Raw genomic sequence first — 26237 nt, forward strand, 5'->3', positions numbered from 1 at the left:
CAGTTCAAGGTCAAACAAACTGTCAATTGGTACAAAATAATAATGAAAATATGTTGCCAGAAGGCAAAGTAGCAACAACCATATTAAAATAAAAAAATGAAAAGGCATTTGGGTATGTGTTCATGTGTGGAGTTGTTAACATACAAGTTCAGGGAACCTTATGGATGTAGAGATTAGAGAACGTACCTTCTTTTGCAGTACCAATTGAACATGTGCTTTGTGCAAGCAGCCCAATCCTCCAGAACTACAATTCCTTAAAAGGATTTAGCTAAAACCTGTTACACCTCAAGCTGTTCAGTATGTTGCTGTATAAAAAGGGTCTCAAAATTGACCGCCACAGCAAAAGGTGTTATATAAAACAGTAACGGAACCCGTAATTGAATGTGATGTGATTCGGTCTTTTTAATGCTGCCATGTGCAAATAGAGCTATTATCTTAATTATTCACCATTCCAGTTAATTTCCCTTAGGCACTTTTCTTTACTAATGGCATAGTCATTCAGTTAAGATCTTGTGTTGCATTGGCGCGGCGGCTGTGGCGGTTATCAGAAAGGGAACTTAATGAAGCAATCTTCGTTTCCCCTGACCGTGAAAGCAAAGCGCCGACAACCAATTACCATGTAGCTCAGCAGCAGAGGTGACACCTCCCTCCCCGGCCTTTCGTCTTTATTTGCACAAATGACATGGTTTGTTTTTAAATCAAGCCTTTTTATTGTTCATCCTTACTATGAATACTGTAATTATTTGCCTGTGATTTATCCTGAAACAATCATTTATGGCAGAAATGGTTGAATATGTGCACGGTTTACTCGAGTCCAAGTGAACCACATACCAATATTTACCCCTAACAGACCATTTCGCATGCTGGCTCAATCAATTTAAACTACCTTCCATTTGGTATTGATGAGAATGTGTACTTCGGAAGGTACTTCAGATACTTTCATGACATCAATAGGTAATCAAATCTTTTCTATTCCCTTTCCTCCATTCTAATTTCTGAAGATGTTTCTGAAAAACAGGGACTTTGATAGGTAAACATTATCTCCTCTCAGCATTGCTGGTGGGTCCCTGAAGCAAGCTTCTTATGCATTGCAAATGTTTATCTCAGGACTCAATAAATAATGTATAGCATATAATCATTATAATACACAGGCTTCGCATACATGAATGACTCAAAATGATGAGTCATTAAAAATAATAATAATCACTTAACCCACAGAGTTTGTGTGTACTGAACTGAAGTATGTCACAACAAACAAAGGAGGCCATACTTGAAGTAGCTACATCAGAAAAGCACTGCTGCTCTCACTCCAAACCCTTAACCATTCAGCCACGACCAGAGGATTTTTCAGTACACATAACCCCCCCCACAAAGCTTCAGCGCCCGGGGCAGTTGCTTGGCCTTGTGGCCAAGGAAATGGACTCGTTACCAGAAGGTTACTGGCAGAGATGAGTGGTGCGGTGTTACTCGTTGGTGAAGCACGATATATATAGCCTGGTTCCCATCTCTATTCAGCTATTACATTCCACTCCTTCGGCAATTCTATCATTAACGAGCTCGAGGAGATCAAAGGATTTGATCCGGATTCGTTAACCCTCACAGCTATCATCCAATCACAGCGTTTTTGCAAATGCAACTGATAGCAAACGGTTCTAATTTACTTCATATATTTGATTGGAAACATAACATTGGGTATTCTGATGTAATACATTTCATTGTAAACATTGGGTATTCTGATGTAATACATTTCATTGTAAACATAAACATTGAGTGTTGGAAGAACAGAGGATTCCCCATTTAAGGCATTTTTACCACCAGCCAATGTGATCACATCAGAGAAGCTGAACAACAATACAAACACAACATGCAACAATTTCAAAGATTTTACTGAGCTACAGTAAGGAAATCAGTCAATATAAATACATTTGTTAGGCCTTAATCTATGGATTTCATATGACTGGGAATACAGATATGCATCTGTTGGTCACAGATACCTTTAAAAAGAAGGTAGGGGTATGGATCAGAAAACCAGTCAGTATCTGGTGTGACCATTATTTCCCATTTCTCCTTCGCATAGACTTGATCAGGCTGTTGATTGTGGCCTGTGGAATGTTGTCCCACTCCCCTTCAATGGCTGTGCGAAGTTTCTGGATATTGGCAGTAACTGGAACACACTGTCGTACACGTTGATCCAGAGCATCCCAAGCATGCTCAATGGGTGCCATTGCTGGTGGGTATGCAGGCCATGGAAGAACTGGGTCATTTTCAGCTTCCAGGAATTGTGTACAGATCTTTGCAACATGGGGTCATACATTATCATGCTCAAACATGAGGTGACGGCAGCGGATGAATGGCACGACAATGGGCATCAGGATCTCATCACGGTATCTCTATTCATTGAAATTGCAATAGATAAAATGCAATTGTGTTCGTTGTCCGTAGCTTATGCCTATCCATACCATAACCCCACAGCCACCAATGGGCATTCTGTTCACAATGCTGACATCAGCAAATCACTCACCCATACGACGTCTGCCATCTGACCGGTACAGTTGAAACCGGGATTCATCCATGAAGACAACACTTTTTCAACGTGCCAGTGGCCATTGAAGGTGAGCATTTGCCCACTGAAGTCGGTTACGACGCCGAACTGCAATCAGTTCAAGACCCTGTTGAGGATGACGAGCACACAGATGAGCTTCCCGAGGAGGTTTCTGACAGTTAGTGTAGAAATTGTTCTGTTGTGCAAACCCACAGTTTCATCAATGTCCAGGTGATACGCCTCAGACCATCCAGCAGGTAAAGAAGCTGAATGTGGAGGTGGTCCTGGGCTGGCGTGGTTACACGTGGTCTGCGGTTGTGAGGCCAGTTGGATATACTGCCAAATTCTCAAAAATGACATTGAGGCAACTTATGGTAGAGAAATTAACATTCAATTCTCTGGCAACAGCTCTGGTTGACATTCCTGCAGTCAGCATGCCAATTGCACGCATCTGTGGCATTGTGCTGTGTGACAAAACTGCACATTTTAGAGTGGCCTTTTATTGTCTCCAGCACAAGGTGCACCGGTGTAATGATAATTTTGTTTAATCAACTTCTTGATATGCCACACCTGTCAGGTCAATGGATTATCTTGGCAAGGAGAAATGCTCACTAACAGGGATGTAAACACATTTGTGCACAAAATTTGGGAGAAACATGTTTTGAGTGCGCATGAAACATTCCTGGAATATTTTATATCAGCTCATGAAACATGGAACCAACACTTTACATGTTGCGTTTATATTTTTGTGAAGTATATTTTTTAATTACTCAAAATAAGTTACCAAAATATATTTCTACTTCTGGAACACGCATTGGGCTAGGCTACTGGTTCAAGAGTTATAAGACATACAGAGAAGATGGAAGAGAGAGGCCAGTGGAGATGCCAATAGAGATGCATGCATTGCGCAAAAATTGAACAGTGAAGACAGAGAAGTTAGAAGTTAATTCACAGGCTGGGGCATTAACAGCGGTGGAAAAAGTACCCAATTGTCATACTTGAGTAAAAGTAAAGATACTTTAATAGAAAATTACTCAAGTTAAAGTCACCAAGTAAAACACTACTTGAGTACAAATCTAAAAGTATTTGGTTTCAAATATACTATCAAAAGTATTAAAACAATTTTTTTTAAAGACTTCAGAATTTTTTATTCCTTATTTAGAGCAAACCAGACGCCACAATTTTATTTTATTTACTGATGGGGCACACACACACACACACACACACACACACACACACACACACACACACACACACACACACACACACACACACACACACACACACACACACACACACACACACACACACACACACACACACACACACACACACACACACACACACACACACACACACACACACACACACACACACACACACACACACACACACACACACACACACACACACACAAACAAACAAAGCATGTGTGTGCAGTGAGTCTGTCAGAACAGAGGCAGTAGTGATGACTAGGGATGTTCTCTTGATAAGTGCATGAATTTCACAAATTTTCCTGTCCTACTAAGCATTAAGAAATGTAACGAGTACTTTTGGTAGTCAGGGAAAATGTATGGTGTAAAAATACATTATTTTCTTGAAATAAAAGTAAAAGTTGTCAGAAATGTAAATAGTAAAGTACAGATACTTAAGTAGTACTTTAAAGTATTTTTACTTAATTTCTTTACACCACTGGTCATTAATCCACCATTTGTATGCTAGTCTACATATTAGGCCTTACCTATTATAGTGAATTTAGGTGATGTGATGAAACTTTGTTGCCCTTTGCTTAAACATGAATAGAACTGGCTGGTAATTTGACTGGTAAATTCATGGGTACACTTGCAATGGCTGTCTGGTGTTGTGATGCAATAATTTCCATAGTAATGTAGAACGTTCATTCAAATGATGTTAACTGATGATGCTCATGCAATGGAATGTATTTTTGGTTCTCTCAGTTGAGTTAAATCAATAAACCACAGCACATATTGATGGGTACTAGGGATTCAAATATCGGTCCATTTTGCTGCCGTCTAACTGACCCTCATTAAACCGGTCAACAAACGGTTACATTTTTTCACAAACAATAAAATGACTTGCCCAACCGAAAATATTATCAGAGATCTGTATACAATGACGAGATGCTTATGTTTCCGCCCTAACAATGGCAGTCATCCCAAGGCGGGAAGGCAGGCGTCAAGTTTAGGCCCAAAATAAACCCATAGAAACGCATTGGGATTATTTTGGACAGATCTTGGCGAGAGTAAAACCTCTCACTTCCTCTCTGATACTATGTAAGCATACAAGGACCGGACATTTTTTGATTAAGCGCATGGAAACATGCAGCAATAGCAAGCCTAAGGCTATAGCCTATTACTGAACATGCAACTCATGTAATGAAGCAGCTAACGAAACATAATTTTCAAACATTTGCCCAAATGCAATTTGTGGAAAACTGTTCTAAACTGCGCACTTAATGCGAGCAGTTCCATATGTGACAGAGATTAAAATATCAGTTAGAAACTTAGAAAGATGGGGAACCTAATAGCAACTATGATGGGTTGCTAAAACGACTAGGATTGTGCCTTTGGCTTCTGGACAACGATAGAAAGTTGATATGAAAACCAATAGAATAAGAGATGCTGCTTAATGGCATGAGAAAGTCTAAAATAATTGCCTCCACGTTTCTATGGCTTGATTTTCGCATGGCTACTTTGAAGCAAGGTAAGACATGCCTCATTATTAGAAGTAAAGTAAAAACGTTCAGGTTTCAAACAATTATACCGCCTCAAGATCACATGGCAAAGTAGTGGGTGACGCTTTGATAGTCAACGGTAGGCAGGCTATATATAGCCTATGCATTCGAATGGCGAATGGGAGGGCGCGCTTTACGAGTTGAGATTTACAAATAAAAATAGCTCTTTTATAATTAATCGTGGCCACCAAAGTTATCACGCGATTGCATTTAGAATTGTTATTTGTTGCGCAATGACTGAGCTTACAAAGGCAGGTTTCACTCCAGTAGCCTAGAGGCCTTTTTAGGAGAAACTCGCGCTGTCTGACAGGTGGTAGGCTATTCCGCTCCTCAAACTAGGCTCTGTATGCTGTGCGCTTGTGATAAACACACTGCACGACGACTAACGAAAATACACACGCGCCAATTTAATTTCACAAAATTATGCAAATTCACCTATAGACCAATAAGCATGACGGGTCAAATGTATTTTCCGTCAGCTAACCGACTAACGGTTAACATCCCTAAAGTGTACAATTCCTGCTTTTACTCTATGGGTACACTTGCAATGTCCGCCAGTCCACCCATGCATGGGGACGCCTGTTCTATTCATTCTATTTCCATGGCAGCACATGCAGTCCGGAGCTGAGGAAAGGAGAAAATGTGCCCCCCCCCCAAAAAAACAAATATATACATTTATTTTGTTTTACTACTGAGACCGCGGTCATTTGCCTGGCCAATTACCGGCATCCAACATTCCATGCCTGTCACAGCCCTATCGGTGTCCTGTATTGCCTCATTAAAACGTTTGTCCAGCTGATTCAATATTTTAGGGCTAGGCCACATTTCTGTGCCGACATGGCAGAAAAAAAAGGTATTATTAATTTATATAGTTCTCAGTTTATTACTCATCTAACAATGGAACTTAATTTACAAGTTGTCACCACCAGCAATCTCAGTTGATTATGATGAACACATTGTACATTTTTGTCTGTACAATAGAAATAACTGAGATGGTAAAATGGAGCCTAATTCCTCTTGGAACTAACGGTCTAGTAATTCGTTGAAACCCATTAAGCTTTGAGATGGCATCCCTGCCAAAATGGTAATGGCATCAAAGAGGAACTGTTTACTTTGGAGTTATTTGTTCCTTTGTCAAGATTTTACTGTTTGCTTACTGTGGATTACCATCCTGTCAGTCTCAATGTCCTAAATGGCTTCGGTGAACCAATTGTGTAATGGCTAGACTTCACTATAGAGTGATGTGTCATGCTTGGTTTCCCCTAGAACATATTAATAACATTTGGGACAAATGTTTGTGGGAAGTGCTGCACAAATGAGGACATTGAGAATCCAAATGATACGCATGAATCAAAACAGGCTGTGTTAGCTTTCAAACAAGTGCCTTGGTGGAGGGCAATAAGGATACATTAACGTGAGATGATGTCTGAGGTCTGGAACAGAGCATGTTACCTTTAGTCACAAAACAAAACGACCTCACTTCATTAGAACATGCCTAGTTCAACAGATGCTACACTATTGTCAATAGCAGATGAGGTGAAACATTTGAAATCATGTACAGGTGTAGGATCTCAGCTTGACCTATATTGTCACAGCAAAATTATCCTGCTGCAAAAGGATTTTAACGTTTCGTCCATAATGTTGCTTGATGAGTGGTTAGGCTATTAGCTGGCCAAAAGTAGCTACATGAAAAGTGCAATACTGTTAATATAACCATGTGTTTGTTTATGTAAATCAATTCTCAGCCACAAAAGACTGATCAAATTAAGATCCTGTATTTGTACTAGGGTTTAATATGTTCCATGTATTTTACAGAATGTTCCATCCCAAGAGTAAAAAACGTATCTCCCGAGGGGGGGGTGGCGCAGTGTCCCTGTGACAACAATTTTGGACCCCCTTGTGGCCCCCCTAAATGTGGAGTATGAAATAATTTTTACATAAAAGTTTTGCTATCGTTATTAGACAGTGGCAACGCGGAACACTAATTTAACCCACACATTTTCTAGAGGGACGGCTTTAGGCGGAACACAACAGTATTGTACCACATGCAAAACGATATGACAACAATAACGTCTAATGTAACTGGCCCCTCTAACAGTACAACTGGCCCCAGCTTGTCCCCCCCCAGTTGAAATGGTCTACAACCGCCACTGTGATTGTGCCGTTATCCAATAGGTGTACATATGATAGGCTATCGCACATTACGCACGACAGAAAAACATAAAAGCCCATAGATGTATGCTCTCTTGGGTAAATAAATGAAACAAGCTCCAGTAATCTTGGACTGTATTATATGGACTGGAATTACGCACCTCGTTCAAACCATGAAGCTGGGAGAGAACACGCAATGCTGGTGGAAGACTTGCACACAGAAACCACAACATAAAACAAAACCCACCCCACACATAGATTATGATAGTGAAACTGATCAGCGATGTGTTTATGTTGTAATGCCATGGATGTTTGCCATCAGTTTATCACTAAACCACCAATACACATCAGCCCACACCCACATTGTAAATACCAATCCCAGACATTATGATAGGGAATTTGATCATGGATGTTTATGTTGTAATCCTATGGATGTTTGGCCATCAGGACACACCAGTTTTACACGAAAATCTAGTTGAATCAGATGTGTCAATCAAAACCCTGCACACCCAGACCCAGTAGCGCTTTGTTCAGGAGGCGGGTTGGTCACCACCACTAACACTGAATTTGATTTTTAAATATAATAGGGTCCATTTACAATTTGTGCTTGACTTGGGATGAAAGAATGCAGGCGCTGTCTTTTCCAAAGTTGGTCCATTAGACTTTTTTCACCGAAATTCACAAATGACATTGTTATTGAGACCCCCGATTGTTCTCCGTTAAGGGTTTATACACTTTTAACCAAATTTCCATTACTATAGCCTACATGAAAAAGTAAGCATTATTGACTGGAAGGCTGCTGTGTCTGATCCCATGTAGACCTACCATATCCTGCCGTTGTGCCCTTGATCAAGGTGCTTAACACCCCCCCCCCCCCCCCCACAAAGTAGAACTGCACTGTCAGTCAAGTTGTCAACACGTGGTCAACCTTTCATCGGGAGAGCTCCTGGGTGTGCAGGCTTGGCTTTTGATTCAGCCCTGAACCACCCAAGTCTACTTATCAAGATCATGTTGAGCAGTCGATGTGGTTAGGCCAGGGCTTGAACAAAAGCCTGCACACCCAGTAGCTATCCTGGAGGATGGTTGCCACTATTGCAACATTACAAACCAATACCTTTGTCTTTATAAAATTATTCCTTAATTCAATGAATCAAATAGATAAGGTAGAATACTTCAAAGCAAGGTATCTAACTAGACATGTTTATATTAGGCTAAAATATTCATGTTTCAGGGGAGATAGATGCACATTATTTGTCGCAATTATATGGCTACTGTTTAATAGAGGGGAATTCCAGCAGATTTATTTTAGGCTATCCACAGTGCCCGTGGAAAGGCAACAATGACATTAAAGCTTAGTTAGTTAACTAGCGAGATAGCCAAGTTAAAACATAACTGGTACAAGTTATCTAGTCAGTCTGTTGCCTGTCATTTTATACCTGCTGCTGAAATGTCGCACTCCCTCTCCTTGGGCAACGGCCCACTCGCACTGGCATACACACAGACACTCACTGAAGGGTCATTCCAATGATGGTTGATATGTAGATTTTTAAGTGAGTGATTGATAATATTTAAAAGTGTGCCTTGATGAATTACATGAACAAAACAATTCTGAAACTAATTTATGACCTAATAAACCCTCATTTCATAATTTGGAGCAGAGCATGTGCATTTATGTTGTCGCATTTTCAATCTGCGCAATCTCAAACAGCCTACTGTCACCCAGAGATTCACAGACTAGCAGCAAATAAACCTGAACAAAGCAGAATCAGAAATTAATGCCCATTCTCCATTGCTATTCAATGCAGATCCCACCATCATTCCACTCTGATTAGCTTGTTTGGCCTCGATGTGTGAATCTGGGCCAGCGATAGGATACTTTGTTTTAGAGGAGCTGGTATGCAATTCCCCCAAAAATGATAGGTGCGTGTACGGCGCTCCATACATCTCCAGCCCAAGTCAAGCACTGATAATTAGTATGCTGATGCATTAGCCTACCTTTCATAATATTTCCCCTAATGTTGTGAGACGTGCGTATTACCTTCTCTTTCGTGCTCAATTGTTCCTTTATTCCTTCCTCGCTCTCAACAGTTAAATTAAATACGCTTGGTTCTCCCCTCATCTTCATCATTGTAATGACATGCTTGAATAATGACTAAGATGCAGATGGCGTTCGCTTCTCTTCACAAACTTAACCGCTAAAGCCTATCGGCATCAAGACATCTTTCTCCTTTCAAACTCCCCACAAGTTATTTTGGCTGCTGTATTTAACTTTCAGCAAACAAGAGCAAGCCTGCATCCCTCTTCGAATAGTATATTAGAACTGCACAAAACAAATGTCCAACAAGCTATTCTAGTCTAGCTTTTTTGGGGCTAAGGGGAGAGAGCTAAGGAGAGATGCCATTGGAGAGGTAATACTGCATGGAATGTATTACCTAAAAGAGGCAGGCTAGGACATCATATACAGTGCCTTGCAAAAGTATTCATCCCCCTTGGCGGTTTTCCTATTTTGTTGCCTTACAACCTGTAATTTAAATGGATTTTATTTGGATTTCATGTAATGGACATACACAAAATAGTCCAAATTGGTGAAGAGAAGTTAAAAAAAAAAAATCAAAAAAAAATAAAGAAAAGGTGCGTGGATATATATTCACCCCCCTTTGCTATGAAGCCCCTAAATAAGACCTGGTGCAACCAATTACCTTCAGAAGTCACATAATTAGTTAAATAAAGTTCACCTGTGTGCAATCTAAGTGTACATACATACATACATACATACATACATACATACATACATACATACATACATACATACATACATACATACAGTGGGGAGAACAAGTATTTGATACACTGCCGATTTTGCAGGTTATCCTGTTCTCCAAAACTCACAGACCAGGCAAGGAGGGCATTAATCAGCGAGGCAACAAAGAGACCAAAGATAACCCTGAAGGATCTGCAAAGCTTCACAGCGGCGATTGGAGTATCTGTCCATAGGACCACTTTAAGGCGTACACGCCACAGAGCTGGGCTTTATGGAAGAGTGGCCAGAAAAAAGCTATGGCTTAAAGAAAGAAATAAGCAAACACATTTGGTGTGTGCCAAAATGCATGTGGGAGACTCCCCAAACATATGGAAAAAAGGTGCTCTGGTCAGATGAGACTAAAAACTGAGCTTTTTGGCCCTCAAGGAAAACACTATGTCTGGCGCAAACCCAACACCTCTCATCACCCTGAGAATACCATCCCCACAGTGAAGCATGGTGGTGGTAGCATGTTGTAGGGATGTTTTTCCATCGGTAGGGACTGGGAAACTGGTCAGAATTGAAGGAATGACAGATGGCCCTAAATACAGGGAAATTCTTGAGGGAAACCTGTTTCAGTCTTCCAGAGATTTGAGACTGGAACGGAGATTCATCTTCCAGCAGGACAATTACCCTAAGTATACTGCTAAAGCAACACTCGAGTGGTTTAAGGGGAAACATTTAAATGTCTTGGAATGGCCTAGTCAAAGCCCAGACCTCAATCCAATTGAGAATCTGTGGTATGACTTAAGGATTGCTGTACACCAGTGGAATCCATCCAACTTGAAGGAGCTGGAGCAGTTTTGCCTTGAAGAATGGGCTAAAATCCCAGTGCCAAGTTTATAGAGACATACCCCAAGAGACTTGTAAGGCAACAAAATAGGAAAAATGCCAAGGGGGTGAATACTTTCCCAAGCCACTGTATATAAAGTGATCTCAAAGTATTGGAAGAGTGACATTTTTGTTTTGCTTTGACTCATTACTCCAGCACTTTCGATTTGAAATTAAGCAATGACTATGAGGTTAAAATGCAGACTGTCAGCTTTAATTTGAGGGGATTGTCATTCATATCGGGTGAACCATTTAGAAACTACAGCACTTTTAGTACATCAGGTTAAAAAAAGTATGTCATGACATTTTTCGGTGACAAAACCAAATACACTAGACAAGGTGAGATCTTTTGTGTCTAAAATGAATTATGCGGCAAATGTCGGTGGAAATGCTTTTCTGCTCAAAAATGGATATAAACCTTCATATCGACGTAAACTTGGAGTAATGCGATGACTTGTGGTCCTCCCACTACAACTTGTCGGGAAAGCATGCAATTTATTAGGCTACAGATGGTTGATGAAATAAATTATGATGAACTTCACATGGTGGTGAAAGTGAAGGTGATGAGCTTGATGATCCTTTCCAATAGATGTCTAGGGTCTCATTCTGGTGACATGATGATTACTGCTTGGCTGCTGTTTGAAAAATAAAAATGATCTTGCCCCTTTGTCCATCATAATCGCACCATGTAGTCTATACAGTGCATTCGGAAACTATTCAGACCCCTTCACTCTTTTCACATTCTTATGTTACCACCTTATACTAAAACTGATCAAATATTTTTTCCCCCTCAATTTTCACACAATACCCCATAATGACGAAGCAAAAACAATTTTTTAGAAATATTTGTAAATGTATTACAAATGAAAAACAGAAATACCTTATTTACATTAGTATTCAGACCCTTTGCTATGAGACTTGAAATTGAGCTCAGGTGCATCCTGTTTCCATTGATCATCCTTGAGATGTTTCTACAACTTGATTGGAGTCCACCTGTGGTAAATTTAATTGATTGGGCATGATTTGGAAAGACGCACACCTGTCTATATAAGGTCCCACAGTTGACAGTGCATGTCAGAGCAAAAATCAAGCCATGAGGTCGAAGGAATTGTCCGTAGAGGTCCGAGACAGGATTGTGTCGAGGCACAGATCTGGGGAAGGGTACCAAAAAATGTCTGCAGCATTGAAGGTCTCCAAGAAGTGGCCTCCACCATTCTTAAATGGAAGACGTTTGGAACCACCAAGACTCTTCCTAGAGCATACCTCCCGGCCAAACTGAGGAATCGGGGGAGAAGGGCCAGGGAGGTGACCAAGAAACCGATTGTCACTCTGACAGAGCTCCAGAGTTCCTCTGTGGAGATAGAACCTTACAGAAGGACAACCATCTCTGCAGCACTCCACCAATCAAGCCTATATGGTAGAGTGGCCAGACGGATGCCACTCAGTAAAAGGCAGTTAACAGCCCGCTTGGAGTTTGCCAAAAGGCACCTAAAAGACCCTCTCAGACTATGAGAAACAAGATTCTCTGGATCAAGCATAAATTTGCTTTTAGGCCGTGGCTACAGATACGGAGTTTTCGCCCATGCCCCGCTTCAGCAAACCCTCTTTCTCAAAGCTTAGGAGCCTGATCATGTTTTGCGCATGTGTTACTTTACGCAAACATTCATTTTTCTAACGTAGCTGCTCACACTACCCCTCCCCTTCATGTTTTGCTCTTTACTCACCCTCTTCTTAGCCATGATGATGTAGCCCGTCTCCACCTCATATTTCTGAACAGTTTAAATAAAAACCCTGCAGCAATTTGAACAAACATTCAAAAACATATATGATGAAGGCTATAACCTTCTCTGTCTGTCGGAACGGATATTGCAGTTGCACAAGCAGGAAGCAGTCCCTATACTTAAGAAAAAAAACAATCAGCGTTGTGTGTGATGATGGCTAATCTTTAACTGCTGCCATATTGTAGTTCCTGTCTGCCTCCTGGTGAGCTTAGCATTGTTTCCACTGCAGTCATTAAGCTGTGGCGCTGAGCCCACTGCAAAAAATAAATATGCGCGAACTGCACCATTTAAAAAGTTCAGCACATGAATGCTAAATGTAACTCGGGTAAATTGTCGGGTAACTTGGGGTAAAACGACACCCTACCGAAAAATAATGTTTGGGGAGTGACTTAGTGTGATAATGCTTTTTGCTAATAGCATACCTGATAATATGGACATCCCCTCGCAACATTTCCCCCCCACTTCACATTTTTGCAGAGGAAACACTGCAGCTTAGCCAATATTCACAATGATGATGAAAAAATAACATGAAATTGCTAATTAGACTGCGTGTCGGTGTCTTGCTGCGTTCCACCTCTGGGCAGCCGAGCATGTATCTGGACCTGTGAAAATAATCTGACAATGGGCCAGTTTGTTTATGCTGATATCGTGGCGAGACGAACTAGCTGCATGCAACTCAGCAGATAACAACTGGCTGGCCTGCCTGTTGGTGTCGCGCTTATGTTTGCAATACTGACAAAGTTTGTACAAACATGTCAATTAATGTATTTTGTGTAAAACACAAATAGCTGCATGAAGCCTACTCTACTCCTGAAAAAAATAACATGAAATCAGGCTTTTGCTTACTGAGGCATGGAAAGCAATAGCTCAAACAGTTGTGTACAACATGAAGTTTGTAGGCTACACCAGTGACCAGACAAAAGCCATCAAGGAGGGGGAGCGGAGCACAGCAACTACGTAGGAATCGGAGTGGGCACTCGGCTATGTAAAATAATACATAAACAATCTTGCACATGCGCAGAAATATCTGTATTTTTAGCCTAGGCAAATTGGGATACAGAAACTCCGTATCCATAGCCACTCTGTATAATTTAACAGTTCCATTTCACATCATGCTGTTCATATAAATAATTAATTATAATTTACCAGTTTCTCGCAGTTATTTATCCCGGGAAATGGGAGTGGGTTTGGACGGGAAATCCTGGTAACATGGTTCACGTTATTAAACCTTAATCTGTAAACATACAGTATTTTGCACCACTGGGAAACAACCATTATCAAAAAGGTCATGAACAGGTTGATATATTATTTAGACAATAGAAGATTTATTAGGTTCATCATCTCTGTGATTGTACAACTTTGAATGCATGAGAACAAATGTCATAAACCATCAACGATCTACACAAACTGGTTTTCAAATAAATGTTCTGTTCCAGAGTCTTTTTCAAGAATCTTGGATATATGCGCTGAAATTCTTGAAAGTTCAGCCGCAAATGACAATGATCAAGTATATTTCACAGAGGCGACTGTGGCGCACATCCCCTCCCCCTCATGAATATTGATAACTTCCCCGCTGTGACCTCGTAGACGTTAAGTCCCCTGGTAAAGCCTGTGAAAAATGGCTCAGAGTTTGTCACTCCCACAGAACCCCAGAGGGCCACAACGCAACACTAATAAGCAGCAGTCACTCAGTCACAGTAGTGGAGATGATACCATCATTTAAAAAGGGGGATGGAGATCAGTGTGGGTATTATTGTTTATTTGCCTCAAGGCTCAGAGAATGCATGTCGACAACAAGTATAGCAACAAGCAACCAGTCAACAACACACAATGTCGTGTTATAAATCCTGCTGAGTGCGGACACTTCCTATTGGGCCTGGCTGCCTGACATCATCAAAAAGTGACATGGTTTGGTTTGGGCATCTTTAAGGGCATTACATCATGCCATTTGGATTCAGAGGCCAGCAGAATCTATTTGTGCTGAAGACTGACAGTGTAAATCATCCAAATTAGAGTGCATCTGGCCTCAAGAGAGACGTGTCCAGTGCTACAGTAGGCTATACGACAATGGCAACATTCAGTCAGAATAAATGCTATTATGTTCCAGACCCTTTTCATTGTTTCATGACATAAACATTGCTGCTTGTGCAGCAATACTTGAAATATCTGACAGTTAGCAAAATCACAATGCCCAAAGCCTATTTGGTTTCAAATCACCACCCTGGACAGTTCTGACCTAGAATATGTGGACAACTATAAATACCTAGGTGTCTGGCTAGACTGTAAACTCTCCTTCCAGACTCATATTAAACATCTCCAATCCAAAATCAAATCTAGAATCGGCTTTCTATTTCACAACAAAGCCTCCTTCACTCACGCCGCCAAACTTACCCTAGTAAAACTGACTATCCTACCGATCCTCGACATCGGCGATGTCATCTACAAAATAGCTTCCAATACTCTACTCAGCAAACTGGATGCAGTCTATCACAGTGCCATCCGTTTTGTTACCAAATCACCTTATACCACCCACCACTGTGACCTGTATGCTCTAGTCGGCTGGACCTCGCTACATATTCGTCGCCAGACCCACTGGCTCCAGGTCATCTATAAGTCTATGCTAGGTAAAGCTCCGCCTTATCTCAGTTCACTGGTCACGATAACACCCACCCGTAGCACACGTTCCAGCAGGTATATCTCACTGATCATTCCCAAAGCCAACACCTCATTTGGCCGCCTTTCCTTCCAGTTCTCTGCTGCCAGTGACTGAAACGAATTGCAAAAAATAAAAATAAAAATATATAAAAAAAAAAAAAAAATACAATAAAATCGCTGAAGCTGGAGACTTCTATTTCCCTCGCCAACTTTAAACATCAGCTATCTGAGCAGCTAACCGATCGCTGCAGCTGTACATAGTCAATCTATAAATAGCCCAACCAATCAACCTACCTCATCCCCATACTGTTTTATTTACTTTTCTGCTCTTTTGCACACCAGTATCTCTACTTACACATCATCATCTGCTCATTTATCACTCCAGTGTTAATCTGCTAAATTGTAATTCTTCGCTACTATGGCCTACTTATTGCCTACCTCCTCATGCCTTTTGCACACACTGTATATAGACTTTCTTTTTTTATACTGTGTCATTGACTTGTTTATTGTGTTATTGGCTTGTTCATTGTTTATTTCATGTTATTCCATGTGTAACTCTGTGTTGTTGTCTGTGTCACACTGCTTTGCTTTATCTTGGCCAGGTCACAGTTGTAAATGAGAACTTGTTCTCAACTAGCCTACCTGGTTAAATAAAGGTGAAAAAAAATATATATATATAATTATAATAATAATAATAATAATAACTTGTTTGATGAGTGACACAAGGTGAGAGAGCTATCACAATAATGTTAGTAAACTGAAGCAGGGAATGACATCTTACTGCCCTCGTGTTCACATGCTGAATAAACACCAACAGGCTCCAAACCGCTTGGAACAAATGCAATTTCTAACAAATATTTAGTAACAGTGCTGATGAAAGACAATGTCATATCATGGACGCTTAGGACTGTTATAAAGCAGAGTACTAGAAAGTGATTAGACAGAAGCCAACGACACATCAACCATTACTTTCAACCTTCCACGATCACCTCGTGATTAAATTTTCAGGCCATCTCCAGAGATGTTTTATTACAGGATGATAAGGCTGGGAGACTCTCCCCTGCTTAAACAAAGGGGATGTCTGACTACAGGCCTCTCAGTGGGGTGAGCGACGAAAGGAAATAAATCAGCCGGCCCGGCTCTGTGTGTAATGTGCCGAGCGAGGTGATCTTTTCAACACAACACACACTGTCTCCTGAAGGGGCCAACAGACAGTGACACAACTTGCAGTGTGAAATAAAATGAATAACCTTTGAGTCAGTAGTGAGCAGTGTGTAAGGCATAAATGATGACATTGACTTTGTCAAGCCTCTTTTTCCATGCAACACAAATTGTTTTTTAGCCCTTATCAACATTCACTTAAAAGGGTGTGATCTACTAAGCTTATATATGGAATTGTTTTAAGATGGTCATACCATGGATCATTTAGCTATTGGATTTAGAATTTTAGGAACCCTTTAGGCATCAAAAATATCAACAACAAAAAAATATTTGATAATATATTGAATTTGGCCTTAACTACCATAAACCATAGAAATGCACTGTATAACACATTCATAAATGGCAAAAAAGACAGTAAAAAAATAAATCATACGGAATAAGGTTCAAGCGTCTGTCCTATATCTAGGAGATATAAGAAAGCTCAGGAAATATTTTAGTTTTGGACACATATTTAACCCCTTATTTTTGTTGGCACAAAACTACCTCCACAGAACCAAACCTTCGTAGAACGAAACCGCTTTCGTGAGAAGACCGATTTTAGGGATGCCTCATGGTCTGACAAACAACGCTATAGCTCGGCAGATGCGGAAGACCGACATAGGCAGATGCGGATTGAGACGCAGCCCATGTGAAATAAAACATATCTAGCTTAAAAAGTGACCGATTTTTGTATTTTGTTACTTACATTGACGTACGGGTGCATCAATAGACTTAAGGATTATTGAAGGAGTCTGTTATACATATTCTATAACCCTAATCAGACCATTATAACAGTGGAAGAACATTTTAATTGGGATGTGTTAAAAAAGCCATATTATTTCAGTTATTAGGGCCAGGACGATACCAGTATCGCGATACTCATTAGTATCGTGGCAAGGAAACAAAACACAAATGGGATTTAACTTCTTTAGGAAAACAGCCCCGATGTTGAAAACAAACATTATGTTGTCATTTAGTCACATGTACAGTGAGGGGAAAAAGTATTTGATCCCCTGCTGATTTTGTACATTTGCCCACTGATAAAGAAATGATCAGTCTATAATTTTAATGGTAGGTTTATTTGAACAGTGAGAGACAGAATAACAACAAAAAAATCCAGAAAAACGCATGTCAAAAATGTTATAAATTGATTTGCATTTTAATGAGGGAAATAAGTATTTGACCCCTCTGCAAAACATGACTTAGTACTTGGTGGCAAAATCCTTGTTGGCAATCACAGAGGTCAGACGTTTCTTGTAGTTGGCCACCAGGTTTGCACACATTTCAGGAGGGATTTTGTCCCACTCCTCTATTAAGGTTTCGAGGCTGACGTTTGGAAACTCAACCTTCAGCTCCCTCCACAGATTTTCTATGGGATTAAGACGGGCTAGGCCACTCCAGGACCTTAATGTGCTTCTTCTTTAGCCACTCCTTTGTTGCCTTGGCCGTGTGTTTTGGGTCATTGTCATGCTGGAATACCCATCCACGACCCATTTTCAATGCCCTGGCTGAGGGAAGGAGGTTCAAACCAAGATTTGACGGTACATGGCCCCGTCCATCGTCCCTTTGATGCGATGAAGTTGTCCTGTCCCCTTAGCAGAACAACACCCCCAAAGCATAATGTTTCCACCTCCATGTTTAACGGTGGGGATGGTGCTCTTGGGGTCATAGGCAGCATTCCTCCTCCTCCAAACACGGCGAGTTGAGTTGATGCCAAAGAGCTCCATTTTGGTCTCATCTGACCACAACACTTTCACCCAGTTGTCCTCTGAATCATTCAGATGTTCATTGGCAAACTTCAGACGGGCATGTATATGTGCTTTCTTGAGCAGGGGGACCTTGCGGGCACTGCAGGATTTCAGTCCTTCACGGTGTAGTGTGTTAACAATTGTTTTCTTGGTGACTATGGTCCCAGCTGCCTTGAGATCATTGACAAGATCCTCCCGTGTAGTTCTGGGCTGATTCCTCACCGTTCTCATGATCAATCTTTCTGATTGAGAGGGGGTCAAATACTTATTTCCCTCATTAAAATGCAAATCAATTTATAACATTTTTGACATGTGTTTTTCTGGATTTTTTGTTGTTGTTATTCTGTCTCTCACTGTTCAAATAAACCTACCATTAAAATAATAGACTGATCATTTCTTTGTCAGTGGGCAAACGTACAAAATCAGCAGGGGATCAAATACTTTTTTCCCTCACTGTACTTACTTTCAAGCTATAGCACATAATATTTTACATACAGCAGATTTTTAAAAAGGACCAAAGAGTCTGGTCTGCTTCGTTTTTTCATTTTTGTGTACAGAAAAACATATTGCTATACTGGTATCATCCCGGCCCTAGTTGTTATGGGATTAGCATGAATATGCAGCCCTGGGATACACAGAGAGGATAATCTTTAAAACGCCTAATTGTTTTCCAGGCAACTAGTTATTTCTATGGCTGCGTACATTTCTGTTAGTGATTATTTTACTTTAAAATTATGCCGCCTTTAATCACTCTGCCTGTGTAGCCTAAAGCAAAATAATTTCCAACGTGACAACCTCATTTTTCAGAGTCCATTTTAACAGATTATTTGAAGTCCTTGAGTAAAGAGCCCATACTCAATATCTCATTTACCCTTCAATAACTACATTTTGAATTAGAATGAAAAGGTTACCTATATATATATATATATATATATATATATATATATATATATATATATATATATATATATATATATATATATATATATATATATATATATTCACCATTCCAGCAAGGGTGTTACATGAAACTCAGTTAAAGTGATTAGTTCACAGCTCCACACACACAACTGTCTGTTTAGCGCTGGATGAGTCAGTCATGGCCATTTCTCTTTGTTGTTTTAACAGGTGCATATAAAATGAACACAACCAATCTAAAATGGCCAAAAAGCAGCAGTTGCCTTGCGCCTGGCCTCCATTTTCTCTGGTAATTTGCATTTGAATGCTGAGCCTGAGGTAATTACCGTGCTGTTATAAACAGGGGAGGAGAATCAATGACAACGTCACTTTGTGTTCTTTAAGTTAATAAGGCCTCTGCACAACATCCCCCAGGGATGCCTTTTGTCATTCAGCGGCTGATGCACGTGGTCGGTCTGCCACTCGCTAGCTGGCCACCATATCTCTACCTTAAAGGACAAGCAGCAGAACACAATAACCATTGTCTGTTTGTGACAATCAAAGCTTTTTAAAATCACGTTCTCTTTTCCCTTTTTAGATGGGCTTTAAACTGAAATCATATGATCTAAAAGGGTACGTTTCCTATACGGTTAGATAAGTAGGCCTACATCTTGTGTTAGGTAAAAGAACAAACTATAGAAATGTTGTGAAAAGTGCTAGCGTAAATCACTCTTACGTGTATGATAAACATCTTTATCATAACAAGGAAGTACCACCGTAATACCTGACCGCCTATGTAAAACCAGAAAAACTGAAGTTCATTCTTCATTCTTAGAACCAAGAATCCTTAACAGAAATACAGTATATCCTGAAATCCCAAGGCCATAACATTAGCAAGGTTAATAAACATAAATGCTGGTAGAGAGCAATCTTTCCTTACCTGCAGTTTGGAGGTGGGTCGAGTGTAATTTCTGCAAGTTCTTTCTGAATCCTGAAAAACAATGATACTCTGTTTTAATCTTTGTGGCAATGAATATCTCTAATCACATAACTGAAAAAGCTCCCAGAGTGCATTTGACCCCAATGTGATAATGAAATGCACAAATATCATGTTGTTAATAAATCCATAGAACATGATGATACAGGTAGACCAGACCACAAATTGCAGTCATATGAGTTAACGTATAAAAATCTACATTTACCAAATGCCAAGGCAGTCCATTGTAGGCTTATTATGTCTAGGGTTGGGCCGATATATGATTCAATTGAATATCGTGATATTTGACACTGACGATATATTGTGACGTGCAAGACGATATCGTGATGTGCAAGACTAGAAAACTGTGCAGTTTTATCAATGTGTTTAAAATGTCTAAATAAATGAAGCCCCCCCCCCAAAGAAATGCTAAGATTATTTAATGAGAATGCCACTATATTGTAAATAAGCACAAACATTATACAGTCTGGAATGATTTAGTAATTAACGGCGCAAAACTATTATATCAGATATCACAATATTTAGATTAGCATATCGTAGACGAGGTCTCCCCAAATATCACCCAACTCTAATGGTGTCACACAGTGCCATACTGTTGTTAAACTGACTTTTCCATGAGGAAGCAGCATAAGGGACATTACAAACGTGATGAGGCAACCTCTGGGGTTAATAACATCATATAAACATCTTCGTATAAAAAGGATGACAAATCACGATGACATGTAATGATTCACACACACAACAGTGCAATTTAACCCATCAGTCATAATGTTATGTCACATCCATCTGTGTTGAACCAGGCATGGGGGAAAACGCCATGGAAACACATTACACCATCACTGACATAACTGCACCCCCTTTAATCAACAGAGACCTGTGGTGTCCAGTGTTGCGGTCGTAATACTAAAACCCTGGGTTTGAGCACAGTGGACTGTCTTATAAGTGTGCTACACATCAGGAAGATGTTCCAAATATCAGGGGTAGTTATAAAAAGCGCTGTAGCCTCAGCCAATCCCTGGCTCAGCTGGTTGCATTATTCTATCATCACCTCGCATCAATCTGTGTTTCCAATGGCAAGGCTAGGTGGGCGGCAGTGGGAATGCTGTTCGTGACAACACTAACCACACAGAAATGTGTTATGAATGAAAGTATGGTCATCATCGTTACGGCTCAGGCCACCTGACCTAGCTAAGGAAAGCGCTATGAATATCCTATAACCAAGGATAAGCAGGCCAAGTCCAGAGTGTTTCCTGGTCAGCTCTTATCATCACACGGCCAGGAAAGACTCAGGGGCATAGTCATCATAGTATTCTGCCTGTCAGATAAATGACGGGCATTACAGTGTCATGATGCGATAGATGCAACAAGGTGACCTTTCATTACATATGTTGTATGGATTAAATCTAATGGATATATTAATTGCATGAGTGTGACTAGAATACTGATGTCCATAGGACCAGTTAGCGTTATATACAATGAGCCTACAAAACATTAGGAACACCTGCTCTGTCCATGACAGACTGACCAGGTAAATCCAGGTGAAAGCTGTGATCCCTTATTGATGTCACTTGTTAAATCCACTTCAAAATCAGCATAGATGAAGGGGAGGAGACCGGTTAAAGAAAGATTTTTAAGCCTTGAGACAATTGAGACATGGATTGTGTACGTGTACCATTCAGACAGTGAATGGGCAAGACAAAAGATTTTAAGTGCCTTCGAACGGGGTATGGTAGTAGGTGGCAGGCACACTGGTTTGAGTGTATCAAGAAATGCAACGTTGCTGGGTTTTTCACACTCAACAGTTTCCTGGGTGTATCAAGAATGGTCCACCACCCAAAGTACATCCAGCCAACTTGACACAACTGTGGGAAGCACTGGTGTCAACATGTGCCAGCATTCCTGTGGAATGCTTTCGACACCTTGTACAGTCCATGCCCTGCCGAATTGAGGCTGTTCTGGGGGCAAAAGAGGGTGCAACTCAATAGTAGGAAGGTGTTCCTAATGTTTTGTACACTCAGTGTAACTCACCACCCTGAGGATAGGAAGGTGCTCAAACCTGCCCCACTTAAATACCACTAAACTGAGCCAGATTCAAGGTTTACCTCTTGGCACTGGTTGAGAGTTTGGCAGCTGTTTTACTGGAGATCTTAGTCTCCTTCTTTTTGGGCTGTGCTTGTTCCCGCTCCTGTTCTGGGGGGACTGATGATTCTCGTTGTTCGATATCCGAGCTCCCCCCACTGGTGCTGGGGCTATCGTCCGGTCTCTGCACCTCGCTGGACATCCTGGCCCTGGGAAACAGACACCAAACAGCACAGCTTTATCTTTCATTATGTTTTCTATACAAAATAAATGAGTGGTGTAATGGTATGTTAGCGTTCCCAGGCCTTTTAAAAAAAGAAAATACTTTGGGGGGGGGGGGACTGCCGGGGTTCCAAGGTTGCACAGTCTATCATTTTACTAGTCATTGTGCTGTTTTGCAGGTTAAGATTAAGATGCCATTGCCTACCATTGTGCCCTTGAGCAAGGCACTTTGGTCAATTGACTGTATTGGTCAATTGAACATAAGGTCCAACCGAAATTTGACTTCCGCTTTTAACACAACCCCTCCGAGAAGACACACATACAGGTTTTTGGGGGGAGAGGTGCGGGGGGCTGCCACACTGGGCGCCCGGGGAGCTGTTGTTGTGGGGGGTTAAGTGCCTTGCTCAAGGGCACAACAGCAGGCAATGGCATCTAGGATTTGATTTGATACCAGAAACACTCCGGTTGCCAGCTCACTTCCTGCCGGACCCCAGATACAAACTGACAACCCTCCAGTTGCTGGCTCATCTCTCTAACCACACAACAGCAGCTACCTGCCTCCATTGTGTGGTTGAGTAGAACAGAATATTTGATTGTCCTAGCAGGAGGACATTATTTTCCCAACAGGGTAATTATGTAAATCTGCTGGTTCGTCAATATTTTTGACAAACTACTAAGATCTCAAACTCATTCATGAAGATCCAATATTACTGTGTTAACAAACCACCTACACATTTTTGGAGTATGAAAGAACAATGCTTTCGAGATGTCTTGACTTGAAGAGTCAAGTGTCTCAGGCCTACTGACAATATAGTCTTATGTAAAACAATGAATTAATTATCACCACATGAACCTTTTGAGTAGTTGACCACATCGATTGATTGAACATAGACCGAAAGAGACACTAGCCGATTAAACTCAACTAATCGGGGAGTTGATTTCAGTAGGCTGAAGAGACACTAGAACGGTAGACTTGTGCCTCTACAAAGGCATCAGATGACAGAGATATCGCCTTAGGCTTTGATGACAATAATGTGAGGTAATTTTTTTATCTATCACGATCAGTGATATCAGTTTATATTGTTTCGAATAAAAGCCTGGGGAATAGGACTAACGTTACGGTGAAAGATGCAAACGGTTAGTAGTGCTTAACCGCTATCTTTCCCGGGGGTGTTATGATAAGGACATCAACGCTATTTGTGTATCAACTTGCAAAACCTGTGTGAGCTGGCAACGTTGGGGAAATTATGCCAATTCTGAAAATTTATACAGTTACATTTATCAAAGATGACGCGCATGTTGACTATGGGCCTCAATAAATAGGACACAACAATGTATCACTTTCTTCTGTTGTTGTTTCGGACCCAGCTGAGCAATTGGTCAACACAATTTGAAAACCTCCCCCCGTCGACTGAAAAAAATAATAAACAAATAGCATGTGCCCGCGACACAAATAGGGCTGTCAAAAAAACAATGCATAACAAACATCAATAACACTGCAGGGAAAAAGTAGCACCCGCTGTGCCATGTCCTGCTATGGGGAATTTAAATGAAGAGGCCTGAGCGTTTAAAACTCCGCAAAATATGCAGAGAACATCACGTTTTAGAGATTCTTCGACAAGGCATCAAGGGCTCGTCAAGGCCAGTCGACGCGAGGGCCAAATGAGCGGCTTGGAAATGTGTGAATCCAACGTTTCTCAAGTGTCCACAATAAGCGTTGAGCTGCTCAGGCACAAAGGGAGGCACGTCCCACACCCCCTCATTGGAAAATGCCACTTTCACGGGACATTTACTTAGTTTCTGTACACATACCATGGACAGTAACATGCGTGCAAAAATATTACCTGGCAGCTGACCGTCGATGCTGTATTTAGATTTAAAATCCCACGTGAAAAGTATATCCACACACACACGGCCGTCTGCTCGCACTCGTGTCCTTGCTATTTAACTGAAGGTAGCAACCGAAAAGCGATGACAGAAAACTGAAGAAGCCGGACCGCCTCCACGCGCGCTCTCATGTTGCGCGCGCCGCTCGTACACGTATGATGATGCCAGTCGCCCTAGATGAAACAAATCTGTATGCTTCATCACGAAACAGTTGTAATATTCAAAACAGCAAAGATAGAATTGAACTAGTCAAACTACTCAATGTTGGATGTCGGCTATCTGAAAATGATGGACCCTGCATGTCGAATGAGCAAGGTAGGCTATGACAACGTGAGTGTACATCAGGAAACTCAACAAGGCATGGCATAACACCCTGGGCTGGGTTTCCCAAAATCATCTTAGCACTAAGATCATCTCAATTCTATTGAAACTAAATGGACGAAAGATGATCTTAGTGCTATGATGCTTTTGGGAAACCCAGACTTGGTCCACGCATAGTTGTCCATGGGCAACATAACTTTAGTGTAATGGGGATGAATAGTGTATGTGTATATCAGTGGAGCTCCTCAAAGGAGGAAGAGCAGGACCATCCTCCTCATTGAATTTCAAAATAAATAAATAGTAAAACTATACTAAATATATTCACATCACCAAATAATTTATTAAAACACACTGTTTTGCAATGAAGGTCAACAGTAGCTTCAGCAGCACTCTGTAGGGTAGCACCATGGTGTAGGCGGAGGACAGCAAGTTTCCGTCCTCCTCTGGGTACATTGACTTCAATACAAAACCTAGGAGGCTCATGGTTCTCACCCCCTTCCATAGATTTACATAGTAATTATGACAACTTCCGGAGTATGTCCTCAAACCTATCAGAGCTTTTACAGCATGAACTGACATGTTGTCCACTTAATCAAAGGATCAGAGAGTGAATCTAGTACTGAAAGCATAAGCTACAGCTAGCTAGCACTGTAGAGCGCAAAAAAATGTGCTGAGTAGTTGACTCAAAGAGAGAAATTACAATAGTAAACAGTTTTGAACAAATTCATTTCTTCCAAAATTAAGGAGAAGTAAGAGAGAGAGTGAGCGAGAGAGAGAGAGCTAACTATATTTTGTAGTATATCACTTTCACTTACTTAGCTAGTGTAGAATGCAGCTAGTTAGTTTAGCCTATTCAAACACCCGGCTCAAACAGAAAGGGATCCTATGTTAGCTATGGCTATCCAACATTAGAACTCTTCCAAGTCAAGGTAAGCTTTTGTTTTTAGAAATGTATTGCCGCTGGGGTAACTGCTAAACTGCTTGCTGCTGACTGTACACTGTACTGCATGATTGTAGCTGGTTCACTAACACAATTTAAATTCAATGTGTCTAGTGCAGGCCTGAATCACTTCATTGAATATATCTATTGTTCCCTGGACAGCAGATAGACGGCAGTATAGCGCAGCTGTTGAACAGAAAGGCCGAAATAGAACATTTACCAAAATAGAATGCAACTGCTCAGCTACAGCGAGCTAACGTACCTCCGGTGGCTAAGAGAAGGATATGGTCGATTCAAGAAGAACACAGAAAGTTCCAAGAGATGGACAGACAAGTATTTTTTTTTGTACTGCATGATGGGACTGGCTCACTTTGTCTTATTTGCCAGAAGGAAGTCAATTGTTTTAAACAAGAAAATTTAGAGCGCCATTT

General features: G+C 40.9%; 1 protein-coding gene across 1 annotated transcript in view; it reads right to left on the reverse strand.

Moving 5' to 3' along the window:
* Positions 1–24634, reverse strand: part of LOC106605266 (ubiquitin-conjugating enzyme E2 E2) — a 33062-nt gene extending 8428 nt beyond the window's left edge. Inside the window, exons 1-3 of the mRNA XM_014200713.3 lie at positions 24503–24634; positions 22460–22645; positions 20301–20351 (exon numbers count right to left, since the gene is read on the reverse strand). Coding sequence (XP_014056188.1) covers positions 20301–20351; positions 22460–22638 — 230 coding nt within the window. The 5' untranslated portion in view covers positions 22639–22645; positions 24503–24634. The remainder of the gene's footprint in view (positions 1–20300; positions 20352–22459; positions 22646–24502) is intronic.
* Between the last annotated feature and the right edge of the window lie 1603 nt (positions 24635–26237).

Source organism: Salmo salar, chromosome 05 (genome assembly GCF_965601325.2).
Source record: "Salmo salar chromosome 05, fSalSal1, whole genome shotgun sequence".
Lineage (NCBI taxonomy): Eukaryota > Metazoa > Chordata > Actinopteri > Salmoniformes > Salmonidae > Salmo > Salmo salar.